Source organism: Sus scrofa, chromosome 14, assembly GCF_000003025.6.
Source record: "Sus scrofa isolate TJ Tabasco breed Duroc chromosome 14, Sscrofa11.1, whole genome shotgun sequence".
NCBI lineage: Eukaryota > Metazoa > Chordata > Mammalia > Artiodactyla > Suidae > Sus > Sus scrofa.
The window spans coordinates 40,619,634-40,639,777 of NC_010456.5; the positions used below are offsets into that span (position 1 = coordinate 40,619,634).

Here is a 20,144-nt window from a genome sequence, read left to right on the forward strand (position 1 = left end):
GGCAGTGAGCTGTGATGTAGGTCACAGACGCGGCTCGGATCCCACATTGCTGTGGCTGTGGTGTAGGCCGGCGGCTACAGCTCTGATTCGATCCCTAGCCTGGGAACCTCCATATGCCAAGAGAGCGGCCCTAGAAAAGGCAAAAAGACAAAACAAACAAAACAAAGGCTCAGAGGGCATATATGACCTGCCCAAAGTCACATAGCTGGTGAGTGGCAGGGTGAGAACTGGAACTCAACTCCGTCTAACATTACAGTGCTCTTAACATCATGGGGTAATTTTTTTTGGCCATGCTCGTGGCGTGTAGAAGTTCCTGGGGCCAGGGATTGAACTCAGGCCACAGCAGTGACCCAAGCCACTGCAGTAGCAATACTGGACCCTTAACCTACCGTGCCACAAGGGAACTCCTCAATGTACCTTTTTTTTTTTTTTTTTTTTTTCCTCGTCTTTTTGCCTTTTCTTGAGCCATTCCCACAGCATATGGAGGCTCCCAGGCTAGGGGTCTAATCGGAGCTGTAGCCACCGGCCTACGCCAGAGCCACAGCAACGCGGGATCCGAGCCGTGTCTGCCACCCACACCATAGCTCATGGTAACTCCGGATCCTTAACTCACTGAGCAAGGCCAGGGATCAAACCCGCAACCTCATGGTTCCTCGTCGGATTTGTTAACGACTGCACCACAATGGGAACTCCTCGATGTACTATTTTTAAGAAAGAACCTTTTGACTGTAGAGAACTGATGAAGATGAGTGAGGGTTACATGGCAGATTATCATTATTCTTTCTCTGAAAAAGAAAGTAACCTTCTAAGACTTGGTGATACAAAATGCATTAAGTACACTAGAAAAAATCATATGGGGTGCAGAAGGTGAAAACTCATCTTTCTTAGTCCTACCTCTTTAATCCCTGGAGGATAATTAATATAGGTGACAGTTTGGTGTGTATCTTTCATTTTATATGTATTTATATATATGTACATACACACGTATTTACATATCTGATGTGCACATGTGCAAGTATTCCTTTAGCATGCCATTAAGGAATTACTGAATTTAGTAGTATCATGCACTGAAAATTTTGAAAGCTCTGCCCTCAACAAGGCTTCGTGAATTTCCACTCACCAGTCTTATGCTGTATGACTTTGGAATATGCCATGAATCCTTTTTGGAAACAGATGGGATATAAATAATAAATTAATGCTTTTAAAAAAGAGCCCTCAGGGAATTCCCTGGTGGCCTACTGGTTAAGGATTCGGCATTGTCACTACAGGGGCTGGGGTTCGATCCCTAGCCCAGGAACTTCCTCATGCCACGGGCATGGCCAAACAAACGAACAGCCCACAGCCAGGGAGAGAAGTGACAGGTACTAGGGAAATTACTAGTTCTCATTTCCTCAGACCACTGGGCCTGCCTTTGGTCTCAGCCATGACTCCCTGATTCGATGGATGCTGCCTTTAGGGGGGGCTGCAGGAAGGAGGATGGGACTACCCGTCTCTAGAAAAAAGCCCTCTGATGTCTTGCTTGCCTTGGCTGCACCAGCTCTGGGCCACACCTGCCTGTGCTGTTTTGAGGCAGACTGCCTGGCTACTCTGGGACTGCCCTTGAAAACAGCCACTGTCACACCTCTTTTAGTGAGTGAGGGAAAAAAACAGCCAAAGGAGAGTGACTTGAAAAGCACCAAGCTGGGGTGAAAGGGAAGCCAGCCTTTCTACTCCAGTCTTCCCACGTCTGGCCCAGGGAGACATTAGGGTTGTTATTTAATGTGGTAAATCTCTATTTTCCTTTTATATGTACTTTTCAAAAAACATTTTTTAAAAAGAGCCTTTTGACATACCTATTCAGAGAGAAGCAGAGGCAGATGGGAGGTTACAGCCCTAATCTCTCCTACTCCTTTTTAAAAAGGTATATACACACAGAAAGACGTATTTCTTTCTTTTTTTGTGTGTTTTCTATTTTCCTAAAGGCATAGTCTTTCCTTTTAACCACAGTTCATAGGTAGTGACCAGATAGAGTACAGGCCCCAACTCCCTTATATGGCAGTATTTATTTACATTTTCTTGAACAGAAAAAAGTGATCAAGTTTGAGTTTGCTTTTAAATTTTAAGAAATAAGAAAGCGGGAGTTTCTGTCATGGTGCAGCAGAAAGGAATCCAACTAGGAACCATGAGGTTGTGGGTTTGATCCCTGGCCTTGTTCAGTGGGTTAAGGATCTGGCATTGCTGTGAGCTGTAGTGTAGGTCGCAGACATGGCTCAGATCTGGTGTTGCTGTGGCTGTGGTGTAGGCCGGTGGCTACAGCTCCTATTCAATCCCTAACCTGGGAACCTCTATATGCTGCAGGTACGGCCCTAAAAAACAAACAAACAAACAAACAAACAAAAAAAGAAAGAAAGAAAGAAAGAAATAATACAGCTACTTTAACTTAGAGTCTGCCTTTCAGATACAGGTCCCAAGTTATTTATTTATTTAAAAGTATACAAGCAGCCCATGATCATTTGCCTATTGTGATTAAGTTTTAGAAGTAGCTCTAAATAGTGTCAGGCGTTCCTTTTGTGGCTCAGCACGTTAAGAACCTGACACAATATCCATGAGGATGTGAGTTTGATCCCTGGCCTTGCTCAGCAGGTTAAGAATCTGGCATTGTGGTTAGATGTGCTATAGGTTGCAGAAGTGCCTTGGATCTGCCATTGCTATGGCTGTGACCTGGGCTGGCAGCTGCAGTTCTGATCCGACCCCTAACCCTGGAATTTCCACATGCCACAGGTGTGGCCCTGAAAAGGTAAATAAATAAGAAATAGTGTCAAAAGTTAATATATCCCTTTAGTAGTTTCCAATACTCTTCTCCTCAAAGAGAACCTATCTTAACACTTCAGTGTATATCCAAACTCCTTCCTTTGCAGTTATGAATACAAATATTCACATACTGTAAAATTTTGAACAAATGGGATTATGTGCCTTGTTCCCCCCCACTTAATCTATCTTTGAGATCTCTCCATACTAATACATAGAGATCAAGCTCATTCCTTGTAACAGCTGCATAACATAAATGAATGCAACTGTAATTTATTGTAAGTTTTCAACATTACGAATGGCCATAATGGTCCTATAGCAAACATGTGGTCCTATAGCAAACATCTTTGTGCATACATGTAGGCTATGTGGAATTCCAGGTAAAGGGATCAAAACGTTTCTTATCATCCCTAAAAAGAGAAAAGGTGGGGTTCAGGTAACTCTAGTCCTGGTGGTCTGAGAACAAAGGTTCAGTGAGCAAGAGATTGTAGGAAATGGCTTCATGCTAACCCCTCACCCCTACCTTGGACATTAACAATCAAGTAGAATATTAAGGGTTCTGGAAATTCTTCAGTAACCACTCATTGCTGAATAGTTTAAAAAGAATTGTCTGCAAAGGGTAGGACTTTAATTCTTTGTACACATCTTCAAATTTCCCTGAACTGTTTGAGAAATCCCACCCGGGTGGTAATCTCTCAAAGTCAGGTCAGCAATTAGATAGGAACTTGCTCACATACTGTACCACCAGGCTAGGCGACTGAGATGGAGTCAGGATTGGATTTTGTCCAGGAACAAGGCGAGGCCTGTCAGCCCCTCCCAAACCCCTCATATCGGGTGAGAGGGACCCAGCAAGGCCTGCACAAATCAAGCCTTTGAGGCTGACCCAGGGAAGAGGGTGGGGTTTCACTTTGGCCTGAGACTGGCTGAGGGTGACCTAGCAGACACACTTTGCATCAGAGAGGCCCAGGCCTCCCACACAGAAGAGTATGGATCCAGAATCTCTAGAGAAGGAGCCACTTGGGGTGTAAGAGGGCAGTGTCCTCCCTCCTCCCACTCACCTCCTCCAGTTGTTGAAATCATGGTTAATTTTCAAGGCTCAGGTGCAGATGTCAGCCCTGAAGCTTTCCTTCATGCCCCAGACCCCTCCTGTGTACTTTGGCAGCACCTCTGCTGCAGCAATTAGCAGTCTGGTTTGGCCTCTGGTTCATTCATACTTACTGGGCTGGTCAAGAGGAAGGGGCATCTGATGAATTATGTACTTTGCAGCCTTTCCCAACAAAGTGGGAGCTCCATAGTGAAGCGATGTACAGGTCTTCCTTCACACATTCATTTAATCATTATTGAGCACTTACCATGTGTCAGGCATTAGCTAGACTACCCAAATACAGTGATGAACAAGGCGGACCCAAGCCTTGCCCTCTCTCCTATTCTTATATTCCCTGCAGCCCAGACCAGTGTCTAGCCCAAAGCTTGGCACAGCAGCGTTTAGGAATGGCAATCTCGTTGGAAAGCTGCCTTTGCATAGCAAGCACTGTCAACTTACCTTCTAGGCTACAGATGAACAAACACTTTCTCAAGATGCCATGTTTACATCTTATATGACGGAAAGTCATTTGACTGTACGAAATACTTTTTTAAACATTCGAGGAGATCTGGAGTACTAAGGTACCAGCCACCTGGCTTGACCAACGCGGGCGAGAAGGCGGTGGTGACACCGCCCGCAGACCCCGCCCCGGCCCCGCCCCCGGCCCCGCCCCGCCCCCGCTCTCCATAGTTACGGCGCTGCGGAGGCGGCGGCCATCTTGGCGGCGGAGCGATGAGTGGGTCATACTCGAAGGCTGCGGCCGTGGGGTCCGCGGCTGGGCCCGGGGGGCTAGTGGCTGGCAAGGAAGAGAAAAAGAAGGCGGGCGGCGGCGTCCTGAATCGGCTCAAGGCGCGGCGGCAGGCACCCCACCACGCGGCCGACGACGGCATCGGGGCTGTGGTCACGGAGCAGGAGCTGCTGGCTCTGGACACCATCCGGCCCGACCACGTCCTGCGCCTCAGCCGGGTCACCGAGAGTGAGTGCAGGGCTGGCCGCGCCCTCCCCTCGTGTCAGGCCCCGGGCCCCTTGTAGGCTTCGGCGGAGCCGGCCGCTGGCCGCTCGCCCAGCCGCCGGGGGTCCACCCAAGCGCCCCCGACCGGCCAGGCCGCGCTGCCCACTGCTCCGCCCGGCTGGGTCTTCGCTGCCCACCCTCAACTAGACCTGATTGGGAGGGGTTTTCCTTGAGCTTGTTCTCCCCCGAGTCCCGCCATGCCAGGCTTCCCCGTGGCCGGCCCCTCAGCTGGATCTGTTTGGGTAGGGAGCCCCCTTAGCTTCCTGACCCTGGTAGGTGCGCCCCTGTCCCCCAGCTATCAGTGAAGTTCCTGTTCAGCTAGTCCGCCTCAACCTGACTGCTGCCAGCTTCTGCAGCCCTCTGCCAGTCCAGACCCCTACCTGCTTTCTCTACCTTTCTCTCCACTCCGGGCCCCTGACAGCCCCTCCCTCCTTTCCAGCCTGCCTTTGGCCCCCTACCTCTTTGCGTCCCAAGCGTTGCCCCTTTGTGTGCAGATGGGTTCTTCCTTCCTCAAATATATTGCTGTGGCATTTCATGCAAATTTAAAACTGCCGCATAAAATAAAGTTTCAGTTTACTTACAAAATCCAAAATGTGAATCCTGCTTTTGACACTTATTCTAGTAAATTAAGATGTCAGGATGTCGGAAATGTGTTTCTTGAATAAAATGCAACCATCCTACACCTTTTCATTGGTAGAAGGGAAGAAATATATAACCCACCTTCTGTCCTGGCTCTCCTCTCTTTTTCTGTTCTCTTCCAGGTCAAGCCCTGACTTGGATGCCTTTTCTCTTGCTACTCTTTCTCCCTAAAAGAGTTTGCAGTCGGTTGGTTAGACCCTGTTTGCCCAGCCCATCCACCCTCTCCTCCAGACTTATAGCCCTGAAGCACTAGTGCTTCCTTGATGGATTATGGCTGCCGTCCTGTCATTTGCTGAGTTGCTTTAGTCCACAGGCCAGGGGCGCTCAGGTGTACCTCAGGGAGCCAGAGGCCACGCCAGTGATTTGAGGATGGCAGTTTGGGGAGCTGGGCCTTGGTCCAGCCTGGATGAAAGGGAATTCCCATCTCCTAAACTAGTTTTAATTGATTTTAGATATGTTCGTTACCTCCATTTTCCATCACTACATGGGTTGGGACTGTCCTTTGCATCCCTGAATATATCTTTAGAAGGTCTTGCTGTTCTGTTTCATTGACACATTGTGAAGAAGCTGCTTCTGTTCTGACCCAGTTTTCATTTGGGGCTCTGAAGTCTCTGAAATGCTCATCACCTCACCTTTCTTACCTCATGCTTTCCCCTGATATCAAAGGTGAACTAGGCCACTATTCACCCACCCCCGCCCCCCACCTCTCCTTGGCATATGGAGTTCCCAGGCCACACAGTTGTGACCTATGCTGCAGCTGCAGCTACGCTGGATCCTTAACCCGTTGTACCAGGCCAGGGATCGAACTTTAGTACCAGCACTCCAGAGACACCTTCAGTCCTGTTGCAATAGGCCACCTTAATGTCTGACCCTAAGCAGCATTCTGGCAGGGGTGGGGGGCACTCAGGTCCTAAAAAGGAACTTGAGATTGGTCTTATTGCTCAAACCCACCTCAGAAGCTTATTGGAGAAAGTCACAAGTCAGCTTGGTGACCTCTGGATTTTGTTACTTTTTTTTTTTTCTTTTGCTATTTTAGGGCCTCACCCATGGCATATGGAGGTTCCCAGGCTAGGGGTCAAATTAGAGCTGTAGCTGCTGGCCTACGTCACAGCCACAGCAACTCCAAGCCGTATCTGCAACCTTCACCACAGCTCACAGCAATGCCAGATCCTTAACCCACTGAGTGAGGTCAGGGATTGAACCTGCATCCTCATGGATCCTAGTCGGGTTGGTTAAACTACTGAGCCATAAAAGGAACTCCTTTATTACTCTTCTTAAAGTCTGTTCTATTCAGCAGGTTATTTATTGAGTACCCTTTAAAGATGCAGAGCCAACTTCAGCACTTTGGGGAGTTACAGAATAATCAGTGGCTCTCAAGTTTGTCATCTTATTGGAGAGAGAGTTTGTAAAACATGAAACAGGAGTTCCCATGGTGGCTCAGCGGAAATAAATCTCACTAGCATCCATGAGGACACAGTTTGGTCCCTGGCCTTGCTCAGTGGGTTAAGGATCCAGTGTTGCCATGAGCTGTGGTGTAGGTCACAGACATAGTTTAGATCTGGCGTTGCTGTGACTGTGACGTAGGCCAGTGGCTATAGCTCCGATTCGACCCCTAGCCTGGGAACCTCCATATGCCACAGGTGCAGCCCTAAAAAGACCCCCCCCCAAAAAAAAAGTAAAACATGAAACAACTAACATAAGCAGGCAATATAAGATAAAGTGTCAGAGTGAGTTGTGGAGAAGATACCCTCAGGAGTCATAGCAGAAAGAAAGCAATGACATTTGCTATGATCAGTACTGTATCGATTAGCTGATCAGGTTGTTGTAGGCTCTACCTCACTTTGGCCTCTTGCACCCACCTCTGCCCATCACATCTGTCTTGCCACCTGTGTAGGTATGGCCTACCACCTGATTTTGTGCAGCCTACAAGCTAAGAATGGTTTTTACCTTTTTAAATGGTTGGAAAAAACGTATCTTGGGAAACATGGGTATGTAAAATTCTTCAGTGTCCATAGTTTAATGGAATACAACCATGCTGATTGATTTGTGTGTTTGTGGCTGCTATAGTCACGCGGTTGAGTAGTTGGGATAGTGATTGTGAGCTCAAAGCTAAATTATTCATGATCTGGCCCTTTATAGAAAAAGTTTGCTTATCTCCGCTTTGTGACACAGTCAACAAACATGCACTATATTAGCTGTTAGACCAGGATAAATGTTTTAACTGGATTTCCCAAAAAATTCTACCTCGTTGTGACATCCAAGTTGATAGACCATGAAAGGTTTGAAGGCCATTTTTGAAGTGTTTCCAAAGGAATCCCCTTTTACAATCCCTCTTTCTAAAATGTTACCATAATCTTTCATCTACACCAAGTCCATGCACTTTTTTTTCTCTCTTGAATTCCCTAATTCTCTCCACACAACTTTTGTTTATAACTTAAGAAGCAGCTTCGGGGTGTATTTTAAAGTAAATTGTGTAAGAAAAAACCCTGAGTTTGCTTAAAAACTTGAGAAAGAAATGGTAGGATCGTTTTGGATGATTATTTAACAGCATTGATCTCTCATTCTCATTTTCAGATTATTTATGCAAACCTGAAGACAACGTCTACGGTATTGATTTCACCCGCTTCAAAATTCGAGATTTGGAGACAGGGACAGTGCTTTTTGAGATTGCCAAACCTTGTGTTTCAGGTAGGCCTCAGGATGGTAGTGGTCACTTGACTGTTGGAGTGGAAGGTCTTTGTGGCTTGGATTTCTGTGTGCCTTTGCATCCTGTGTCCCCGAATCCCACTCCCAGTGCCTCATCCTGAAATCTGGCCTGAGGGCATTCTGGCTTGAAGCTGTGTTGAGAGGCTGCTGTTTGTTGAGTATACTCTGCTGGTTACTGCCTTCCACATCTTTCTCTTTACATCAGCTCATGTAATCCTCACACCTCTGTGAGGAGTCATTTGGCCTCATTTTACAGATTGAGATCGAGAATTTCCAAGTGACTTTCCTAAGGTCCTGTGCTCTTTCCTTTTACCATATCACCTTTCAGGGAAGGAATCCTTGAAATTAAACTCAATGAGGCGAGCCTACCTGAGCCTTGAGTCCCAGGGACACTCTGGAAGGGTGATAAGGATTGTAGTCCAGATCATGAGGCAGTGTCTTCTCATGCTCTTTCCTTTAAATAATGTCTCAGGTTTCCCAGTAGGTCCTAGTTTGGAATTTAATCAACACCATTTTTCTGGATGAACAGAGGCCCAGACCTGTGAACTCATCTACTTAGGACTCCTTATGTTAGCTTGAATGGACACTTCCTGTGCTTGTGATGCAGTTCCAGGGTGATTCATTTCTGGCCAGGGGACCACATGTAGGTTGGAGCTCATCATTGGAGATGGAGCACCCCCTGGAGTTAGTTCTTAGAACACAAGCCCAGATAATCCTGCAGAGTATCATCCATGGTCTGTTAATGACTTTTATTTTTTTTATTTAAAAAAATTTTTTTTGCCTTCTCTGGGGCCGCTCCCACAGCACATGGAGGTTCCCAGGCCAGGGGTCCATTCAGAGCTGCAGACGCTGGCCTACGCCAGAGCCACAGCAACGTAGGATCCGAGCCGCATTCGAGACCAACACCACAGCCTACAGCAACACCGGATCCTCAACCCACCGAGTGAGGCCAGGGATCAAACCCGCAACCTCATGGCCCCTAGTCGGATTCACCAATCACTGCGCCATGACGGGAACTCCTGTTAATGACTTTTAATTCCATCCAGTCTTTACCTTTAAGGAGCTCGATTTACTAAAAATACACTCACACTGAATCACTGCCCTCCTGCAGCACTTGTTCTGATGAGTTCAAATTCTTGAGGAGATTTGGTCTGATTCCTTTTGAATCCCATTGTGGGAGCCAGGGGTCTAGAATCTTTGGCTTTGAACCCTACTCAGTCTGGCTGCCAGGTGCTCTCGGGCTTGTCACAAGCAAAGATGTTTGATGCTAAAAAAAGACTCCTCTTGTGTTGCATCTTTGTTCAGCCTAGACCTGTTCAAAATATCCTTTCTGGACCCTGGGTGGCCACTAAAGAGGGCGCTAACTCCTTGTTCACATCAGAATGGTTTTCTGATGCATTTACAATTTTTCATTCCTGGGTTCTGGTTATGGGATGGACTAGACCAGAGCCCATTGTTACCCCTGTGGACCCTTACTCAAGTCCCACACATTGGTTCATGGCCCAGCTGCTTCCCCCTTTCCCAGGTGGCTGGAGTGTTGGGCCTGGTACGGCCTGGAATAGACCTTAGTCCAAGGCAGTGCAGTACCCCAAGGATATAGGTCAGTGTCTTCCATTTATTTATTTATGTATTCATTCATTCATTTTGCTTTTTGTCTTATTAGGGCCGCACCTGTGGCATATGGAGGTTCCCAGGCTACGGTCTAATCGGCCTACACTACAACCACAGCAATGTCAGATCCCAGCTGCATCTGTGACCTATACCACAGCTCACGGCAATGCCAGATCCTTAATCCACTGAGCGAGGCCAGGGATCGAACCCGCAACCTCATAGTTCCTAGTTGGTTTCATTTCTGCTGTGCCACTACAGGAACTCCAGTGTCTTCCATTTAAAGAGCAAAATTAGGAGTTCCCTAGAGTTCCCGTCGTGGCACAGTGGTTAAGGAGTCCGACTAGGAACCATGAGGTTGTGGGTTCGATCCCTGGCCTTGCTCAGTGGGTTAAGGATCCGGCATTGCCATGAGCTGTGGTGTAGGTCGCAGACGTGGCTTAGATCCTGCGTTCCTGTGGCGTAGGCCAGTGGCTACAGCTCCAATTAGACCCCTAGCCTGGGAACCTCTATATGCCGTGGGAAGTGGCTCTAGAAAAGACAAAAAAAAAAAAAGGAATTCCCTTCATGGCTTAGTGTCAACAAACCCAACTAGGATCCATGAGGATGCGGGTTCGATCCCTGGTCTTTCGCAGTGGGTTAAGGATCCGGCATTGCCATGAGCTGTGGTGTAGGTCACAGATGTGGCTCAGATCCAGTGTTGCTATGGCTGTGGCATAGGCCGGCAGCTGTAGCTCTGATTCAGCTCCTAGCTTGGGAACTTCCATATGCCGAGGGTGCGGGCCTAAAAAGCAAAAAACAAAACAAAACAAAAAAACAGAGAAAAATTATTTCTAGGAGTCTGTCTTGGCTACTTGTCCGAAATTTTTGCATTCTTTGAAGGTGCCTTTTGATTATCTTCAATTTTGGTAGTCTGATTCTTTTGGTTAGAGGTAAGCACCTTAGCTTGGTCAGCAGCAGATCTAGTCTGTATAACACAGACCACATCAGGGGCCTAGTACCCTACTTGTGTTTCAGGCTTCACCATTAAGATTCAACCCAAGGCCCTCCCCTGACCCCCTTGGTCCCTGCCAATGACATAAAAGGCAAATAGCTCAGTGCTTAAGAATAGGACTCAGAGTTCCTGTTGTGATACAGTGGAAACGAATCCAACTAGTATCCATGAGGATGGGGATTAAATCCCTGGCCTCACTCAGTGTGTCAGGGATCCAGTACTGCCTCGAGCTCTGGTATAGGTCACAGGCTTGGCTTGGATCCTGAGTTACTGTGGCTGTGACATAGGCTGGAAGCTGTAGCTCAGATTTGACCCCTAGCCTGCCTGGGAACCTCCATATGCCATAGGTGAGTCCCTAAAAAGAAAAAAAAAAGTCTGATAGAGTCTCATAGACTTGGATTCACATCCCTTGAGTCTGATAGACTTGGATTTACATCCCTTCTCACTCCATCTAGTAAAGGCACACCTCATTTTATTGTGCTTTGCTTTACCATGCTTCACAGATACTTATTTTTTTCTTTTTCTTTTTTTTTTTACAAACCGAAGGTTTGTGGCAACTTTTCATTGAATAAGTTTATTGGCTCCATTTTTTTCAACAGCATTAAAATTTTTTTTTGCCTTGCACAGTGGGTTGAGGATCTGGTGTTGCCATACGCTGTGGTATAGGTCGCAGAGGCAGCTCGGATCCCACATTGCTGTGGCTGTGGTGTAGGCTGGTGGCTACAGCTCCAATTGGACCCTTAGCCTGGGGATTTCCATGTGCCACAGGTGCAGCTCTAAAAAGACAAAAAAAGAAAAAAAAAAATTTATTGGAATATAGTTGATTTATAATGTTGTATTAGTTTCTGGTGTATGCAAAGTGATCCAGTTGCACTTTTTTTGTTTTTTTATGGTTTACTATAGGATATTGAATGCAGCAGCATTATTTTTGAATTAAGTCATGTACATTGTTTTTCAGTTTTTTTTTTCTTTTTTACAGCTGCACATGCAGCATGTGGAAGTTCCTGGGCTAGGGGTCAAATCAGAACTGCAGGTGCCGGCCTATACCACAGCCATAGCAACAACAGATCCAAGCCACATCTGCAACCCATGCCATAGCTTGCGGCAACACTGGATCCTTAGCCCACTGATCAAGGCCAGGGATCCTTGCATCTTCACAGATGCTATGATGGGTCCTTAACCCACTGAGCCACACTGGGAACTCCCTCTTTTAAAATTTATTAAGAAAATTTTTGGAGTTCTTTTGCAGATCAGTAGGATGGGGAATCCAGTGTTGTCACTGCAGTGGCTCGGGTTGCTGCTGACATGGGTTTGATCCCTGGCCTGGGAACTTCCACAGACAATGGGTATGGCCAAAAAAAAAAAAAGGAAACAATTAAAAAACATTTTTTCTGCCATATCCATGGCATGCAGAAGTTCCCTGGTTGAAGACTGATCTTGAGCCATAGCGGCGACAACACTGGGTCCTTAACCCACTGTGCCACCAGGGAATGCCTAGTGTTTTTTAGACATAATGCTATTGCACATTCAGTAGTGTAAAAAGAATTTTTATATGCTCTGGGAAACCAAAAAATTCTTGTGACTTGCTTTATGGTGGTCGTCTGGAACCAAAAGGGCAATATCCCCAAGGTCTGCCTATATTTCGGGGACTTTGGATGTGTTAGCTCACTTCTCCAAGCTTGAGCTTCTGGGAGTGAGAAATGGAGATGAGATGGAGACAACACCTACAGTGTTACTGTGAGGTTTCTGTGAGGCATTTAGCCCAGGGCTTGGCATCATGGCAGGTGCACAGTGAGTCTGGGCCACCCTGCTGTCGGTATCTGTCAGTGTTGATACTGCTGCTTGGTTGTGCTGTCTGCGGAGATGGTGCACCCAGCTTCCTGTGCTCTTTCAGACCAGGAGGAGGAGGAGGAGGAGGAGGCAGGTGGAGATGTGGATGTCAGTGCAGGCCGCTTTGTCCGCTATCAGTTCACACCGGCATTTCTCCGCCTTCGGACCGTCGGGGCCACGTGAGTACTAGCATTTCCTGAGGGGAGAGCTATCTTCTTCACAGGGAAGAATCTTCCTCAGGTGGGTTTGGGTTTGGCTTTAGAGGAGGGAGGAGGCAAAGTTGGGCTCACAGAGATTTATTTCCCAGGGTGGAGTTCACGGTGGGAGACAAACCTGTGTCAAACTTCCGGATGATTGAACGGCACTATTTCCGGGAACGCCTGCTGAAAAACTTTGATTTTGATTTTGGCTTCTGCATCCCCAGCAGTAGGAACACGTGTGAACACATCTATGAGTTCCCCCAGCTTTCTGAGGATGTCAGTATGTATCCCCTTTTACAGCATTCTAGATTCTTTGGGCTAGAAGAACAGACCTTGAAATCCGTCTGGTCCAATGGCCTCATTTTGCAGAGGAGGGAAATAGTGACCTGAGGCGTCTCTAGTCATTTGGCCTCAGGTTTCCTGTTGCTCCTGTCTCATGTTTGAAACCCTGACTGCCTGCATGGGAGCACGGAAGGCTTTAATAACACAGGCCAGCCTTTTTAGATGCCTACTGTGGGGAGGGAGTGGCTGTGGGGGATAAGAGGAGGCCCCTGATAATCCCTGGGTGCCTTGCTGCCCGCTGTCAGTCACAGATTCCCTGTGTTCTAGTCACCGCTCCTGCTCTACACTCTGCTAGTCCTTTGCTTTTTCCTTAATCAGAACTACATGTGCAACTGTGGGCCAAGCAGAATTCTAGGTCTGAGGACCACCTCTTTCAGATTTCCTGCAAGTAGAAGGTTAATTAGATAAACTGTTAGAATAGATCCAGCAGGAAATAGAAAGCTGTTAGAGGTTTTGGAGCAGAAGGAGTGACTTGATGGAAGCAGTGTTTTAGGAAGAGGGATTCTCTAGCTCTGAGGAGAACTGGGGAAGGCACCAGAGGGGAAAGGTTGTGTAGAGGAGGAGTTGGACTTGTTTTTTGGCTGCACCCATGCCATGTGGAAATTCCTGGTGGGCCAGGGATGGAATCTGAGCCTCAGCAGCAACAACACCAGATCCTGAACCTGCTGAGCCACAGAGGAACACCTTTTTTTTTTTTTTTCCATATGGATTTAATGATAGAAGACAACTTTCTCGGTTCTCATGGTTTTGGTCTGGCTCTCACATTGGCACCTCCCATGTGTGATTAGGGAAATTTGCTCCAGAGCAATGAGCATGTGAGTGGACTCCTGAGAATAGTGGCGGAGTTTAGTTGGATTATGGGGAAGTGTCTACATACTCCAATTTTCTCAGAATCCCAAGTCCTTAAAATTTTCTGACAAGTGTTCTTGTGTGCATATGGAAGTTCCCAGGCTAAGCATTGAATCAGAGCTACAGCTGCTGGCCCACAGCACAGCCACGTGGGACCAAGCTGTGTCTGCAGCCTACGCTACAGGTCATGGCAACATTGGATCCTTATACCCACTGAGCAAGGCCAAGGATCGAACCCAAATCCTCATGGATACCAGTCAGGTTTATAACCTGACGAGCCACAACAGGAACTCTGATTTTAAATTTTTATCTAAACCCATATAACTTTTCTTCTTGAAACCAAATAAGCTAAAAGAGTGTGGGGGTCAGTACTCCAGATAGAAGCTAAATAACTTTGGTCTGGGTAGGTTCAAAGGACTGAAAACTATCAGTTCACCTTTTGAGAAGTGTGGTCAGCAATAGCATTTCCTCCGGAGGACACAGCATGTAATCTTTTTTTTTTTTTTTTTTTTTTTTTTTTTAATTTTGTCTTTTCTAGGGCCGTACCAGCGGCATTCGGAGGTTCCCAGGCTAGGGGTCTAATTGGAGCTGTAGCCACCGGCCTACGCCAGAGCCACAGCAACGCCAGATCCGAGCCAAGTCTGCAACCTACGCCACAGCTCATGGCAATGCTGGATCCTTAACTCACTGAGGGCGAGACCAGGGATCGAACTTGCAACCTCATGGTTCGTAGTTGGATTCGTTAACCACCGAGCCATGGCGTGAACTCCCCAGCAGCATGTAATCATTAACTGAGAACTGACCAGAGGTAGTGACTCTCAGTTCTCTTGACTCTCCAGTCATGGTTAAAGAGGTCGGGGCAACTGCCTGAACAGAAGTTTCAATCTGGATCCCAAGACAAGCTTACCTTTTGCTGGCTCCTTTGTAAGTTAATACCTGATCATCCCTGGAGAAGCCCTCTGGCCCTGTGTCCATGGGAAGCAGGTGCAGCAAGGCACAGCTCTCTGAGTTTAGACCAGAATGTCTGGAGGTGGGGAGCAGACTACTGAGTAAACAGGCTGCTGTGGTGCATGTTGGCAAGTGGGTGAGCACCAGGCTGCTGACGGCCACTTAGGTCAGGTCACAGAGCGGGTGGCATCCTTCTGTTGAAGTGGATAGCATGGTCAGTTTGGGGCCTCTGTGGTCCCCAGTTCTCCCCAGCTCTCAAGGCCCTGGCTCCCTGACCTCATTCTGATGTATACTCACATTTTCAGGAAGGCCGGATTAAGAATTTTAGAAGGGGTGTTGAGTTTTTTTCCCATCCAGTCCACAGGGCAGACTCACACATAAGTCTTTGCTTTTTCCCTTTTCCCGACTTGCAGTTCGTCTGATGATTGAAAATCCCTATGAGACCCGTTCTGACAGCTTCTACTTTGTCGACAACAAGCTGATAATGCACAACAAGGCTGACTATGCCTATAACGGAGGCCAGTAGCTTCAGCAGGAGCAGACGGGGAGGTGCTTTGCTGTGGCCCGAATCCCTGGCACCCAGAGGTGGTTGAAGCTGCTGTCGACACACACCTAGACCTGGCCCCAGGGTGCCAAGGCTGGGATGGCAGTTTCTTGTGCTCCAAAAGAGATGCCAAGCAGTGCTGTGTTTCCTTCCCCAGTTCTTTTCTTCCCTTTTCCCCTGCCCCTTAGGTTGCAGAGGTACTATGGTAAAACTTAGGATAAGACTCCTGGAATCCAGATTAAAAAAGGAAGTTTATTTTCATGCCCTCATGGCTCCTCCTGATTGTGCTGGCGAGCCTGGGTCTTGGGGACACTGTGAGGAGCTGAGACCCACCCGCCTTACCTGCGAGGTTGCCATCAGCACCCTCTGACCTCAGCCTGTGCTTAGTCCTAAACTGGCTGGAGAGAAGCCCGAGGGGGTAGAGGGAAGGAGTGGTGTGGGAGTCGAGGCATTAGACGGGCAAGGCTGCCAAAGTGATGGAGCCCTGGCCACAGAGGCCGCTTCTCTGACTTCCAGGATCCTCAGCTGGTGCTCCCTGGGCTCTGCTGAGGTTTCAGCCTGCCAGTGCCTTCCTGTTCTCCTTCTGGAGGAAAGATGAGCTTGCTCTGCTTCTCCTGGCGTCTCTCCTGAAATAGAATGTAGCAGTTTTGCTCTTAGAACTGTAGTATCTCTGGAGGCCAGGGCAGGTCTCATTGTATTTTGGTATTTTATTTCCAGGCTTCTTTGGGGGAGGTTTTATAGAATGTCAGGGCTGTTCCTTGCGTATGTGATGTGCGGCTGGACTTCTGATTGTATTCATCAGGCTCCTGGGGCTAACCTGGCCCTATCTGCTTTTGTACTGAAGTTGTTCCAGGAACCATCCTGGCAGGTCAGACCTAAGTCGTGCATGTTCTCTTCTCTCACACTGCCAGCTGGAGGGATTTAGGGTATTGTGAAAGAGGGAGAGCAGCTGAGACGGCCTGTCAGGGAGCTGTGTCCTCAAACACACTTCCTTGCACATCCCTCAGCCCCTTACTGGATAGACCCCTCAGCTTAGCTCCCTACAGTTGCCTGACTGTGTTGGTGGATATGGGTGCACAGCCCAAATTCCTGACCATTTGATAAAATTGTTGCCAAGATTTAGCACTAATAGGTCATGGTAGGAAGGGCTCAGGTATGTCGTGTCTGTGACCGCAGAGCCATCTCCCTAGGTGCTTGAGAGAAAGGCCGGGTGGGGCCAGGGGGAGAAGGGCCAGTGCTTTGCCACAGAACCCCCCCCCCGCCCGACTGCATTCCCTGACCAGTATTTCTCCCTGCTTGGACTTTCAGGCATGGGTGGCCTTGAACCTTTGTCCAGTGCTCTGTGCCAGGCCAGAGTCTGGGCAGTGTCAAATGTTGTTTCTCAGTGAGAAACACTGAGAAAACCCTGTTTAGCCCTGTACACTGGCACTGGACCTGACCCCTGAGGGCGGGAGAGCCCGGGCTTCCAGCAAGGTAGGTTACTCATCCCCAGACCGGGGGAATCCTGGAACTGGAGTCGGCTGCACATCCTGGTGCCTTAGGCATGGCTCCATCCCATATGCTGCCGGACAGATATCAGCACTGCCTCTTTACCTTCTCTCTCACTGGGGCTCCTCCAGCAGATTTGTGTTTATTGAGCTTCTCTGTGACAGAAGCCCAGTGGAGAGAGTTGCTACTATTTGATATTGAATTTTTATCTAGGACGTGGTTTCTGGAGCTGCCCAGAACTCTTCCAAGAGCATGTCTTTGGAACATGTCCCAGGGCAGACCAAGTCTTGTAGGCTAGTGGGCTGTCCCTTATCTGGGAGGCGGGCCAGAGGGCAGAGGAAGCAGGCCTTCTGGCTTGAGTAGTGCTGTATCCTCTTCCCCAGAGCTTGCCTGAGCCTCACTGGGGACCATCTTGAGGCCGAGTGCTCAGCCTGTGCCCAGCGGTCTAGGGATTTGCCGTCTTCTGCTCCTGAAGGCCTGGGGTTCTGCACTTGGTTCTCTGGATTCTTGTATCTAGCATCTCAGGAAATTTGGGGAAGCATTGCCACTTGGGTGTCAACCAGGGTCTGAAATTTCAAGCTTTTGTACCTGAACTTGGGGGAGAATTGGAAGTCATACTTTCTCTGAAAGTAGCTGAACTCATCAGAAGTTGAATCAGAAGGCCATGTTGTGAAGGCATCTGGAGCGTTCATAGCAGTTACCTTGTGGGTAATACAATAGGGGGAAAAAACCTACCTGCCTGGGGAGACCATGCCCCTCTGTTCAAAGCTGGCACCTGAGAGGCAGCTCCTGGAGGGGACACATTCCAGCAGACTGGCGGCCCAGCTGGTGCTGGGAGCCTGCCGCCTGCACCCGTTTCTCTCCTCTCTTGCTCCTGTCCCCCGGCCCTGGAATCTCCTGGCAGAGCGCCTCTCTTTTCCTGTGGAGCCTTTGAGCTAAGATGCCCTTTTAGCTTCTGCAAAGGTGATCCTGGTTTATCTCATTCTGTGTTTTTAAAAGTATACAGAGGAAATAACTGAGAGTAGTTCTTGGATAAAGTAGGTCGTCCATTCTCATATGTCAGGTTTGCAGGAAAGTGGTTTTCAGGGGCACACAGGACTCCTGAAGACACTCACAGTCTTTGGGCATCCAATTCTCAAATGGGGTGGTGATCTGGGATGTGGGGGCTATCCGGAGACTGGAAATGTGTGATCTGGCAGAAGCTGGGGGTCTTCGACTTGTTTTTTTTAGTTGAAGTGGAACTCGTTTCTGGAATGGACTCAATAGGCTGTGTCTGATGCACACATTGGGTGACTCTTAGCGTGTCTTGGTAGGCCCCCAGTGTACTCCTTTTTTTTTTTTTTTTTCTTCTGTAAAGTCACCTTCTTGTGGCTGTTGTCACTCTGACATCAGTGAGGTTGGGGGAACAGGACAGTCCTCAGAGTCACAGCACAGATTTGCTGCCTGTGTGTGAGGACCCTTGATTCAGAAGGTGCTGCTTGCTGTGCCTGATGTAGGAACTTGATTATTTCATCATCATGTTACTCACGGTCTGTTGCAGAGCATCTTAGGCAAAGGAAGGATCTGGTAGAGGTGGATCTACCCCTTGTTGTACAAAGGATCATGTAAAGTCATTGAACTTGTGAAAGTCTATTTTTTTTCCCTGTAAATCTATTTTTCACAGAATTTAAGAAACGTGAATGACCTGATCTTTCCTTCCTCCCCTTTCTCCTTCACCTAAAATCCTCATTCCAGTTTGTATTGTCTTTGTGTCCAAAGTAAACTAGGTGACTTATTTGTATAAAATGTTATTTTGCCACAAGAGACAGTAATAAAAGAAAGATTTTCACAGTATGTGTACCCTCTTTTGTCTCCTGACTGGGCCTCTTGTGTCTCAGGGTGGGGCAGGGGAGAAGTGGGAAGCAGGTATGGAGTGGGGGTGGGCTCCGCGTTTCTTTAAGTGGGCTTTCTGTAAGTATTGGTTTAATGAGTATAGCTGGTTTCTAGGGTGACTAAGGTACAGTATTGTGCTTTAGGTTTAATATCTTTTGTTTTACATTTTGCTGGACTGCTTTGAGAATTAAAGTTTTATATACATGCTTTAAAGTTAGGTTCATTAAGGTGTGTTTTATTTGCCTTTTTTTTTTTTTTTTTTTTCTTTTTCTAGGGCCGCACCTGTGGCATATGGAGATTCCCAGGCTAGGGGTCTAATCAGAGCTAAGGTTGCCAGCCTACCCCTCAGCCACAGCAGTGCAGGACTCAAGCTGTGTCTGTGACCTACACCACAGCTTACGGCAATGATGGATCCTTAAGGCACTGAGCGAGGCCAGGGATTGAACCCACAACCTCATGGTTCTTCGTCGGATTCGTTAACCACTGAGCCACAAGGGGAACTCCCAGGTGTGTTTTAACTATTCCTCATTTAAGAGTAAATTCAGGCTGGAGTTCCCCTTGTGGCACAGTGGTTAATGAATCTGACTAGGAACCATGAGGTTGTAGGTTCGATCCCTGCCCTTGCTCAGTGGGATAACGATCCGGCGTTGCTGTGAGCTGTGGTGTAGATCGCAGATGTGGCTCGGATCCTGCGTTGCTGTGGCTCTGGCGTAGGCCAGTGGCTACAGCTCCAACTGGACCCCTAGCCTGGGAACTCCATATGCCGCGGGAGCGGCCCAAGAAATACCAAAAAGACAAAAAAAAAAAAAAAAAAAAAAAAGTAAATTCAGGGAGTTCCCGTGGCTGTGGTGTAGGCCAGCAGCTGTAGCTCTGATTGGACCCCTAGCCTGGGGACCTCCATGTGCTGCCGGTAAGGCCCTAAAAAGACAAAAGACAAAAAAATAAAAAAAGGTAAATTCACCTCATTTGGGAGTATGGTTTGATGAGTTTTGACAAATGGATACCCAATCACAATTGTGATACAGGGCACTTCCATCACCCCAGAAAATTCCCTCGATTTCCTGGTATTTGCAGCCAGCTCCCTCTCTCTGCCCCAGCCCCTTGCAGCCATCCTCTGGTTTCCGTCTCTATTGGAAAACTTGCCTGCTTTATTTATTTTTTTAGGGCCACACCTGCTAAATATGGAGGTTCCCAGGCAGGAGTTGGTTGAATCGGTTGCTAGCCTACACCACAGCCACAGC

The 20,144-nt window shown here is 47.9% G+C and overlaps 1 protein-coding gene across 1 annotated transcript; it reads left to right on the plus strand.

The window, feature by feature from the left end:
• On the plus strand, positions 4,563–18,864 carry UNC119B (unc-119 lipid binding chaperone B). The gene is made up of 5 exons (XM_003132916.6): positions 4,563–4,847; positions 8,097–8,210; positions 12,725–12,839; positions 12,968–13,140; positions 15,413–18,864. Exons 1-5 carry the CDS (start codon positions 4,604–4,606, stop codon positions 15,523–15,525), a joined length of 759 nt encoding a protein of 252 aa, XP_003132964.1. The 5' UTR covers positions 4,563–4,603; the 3' UTR covers positions 15,526–18,864.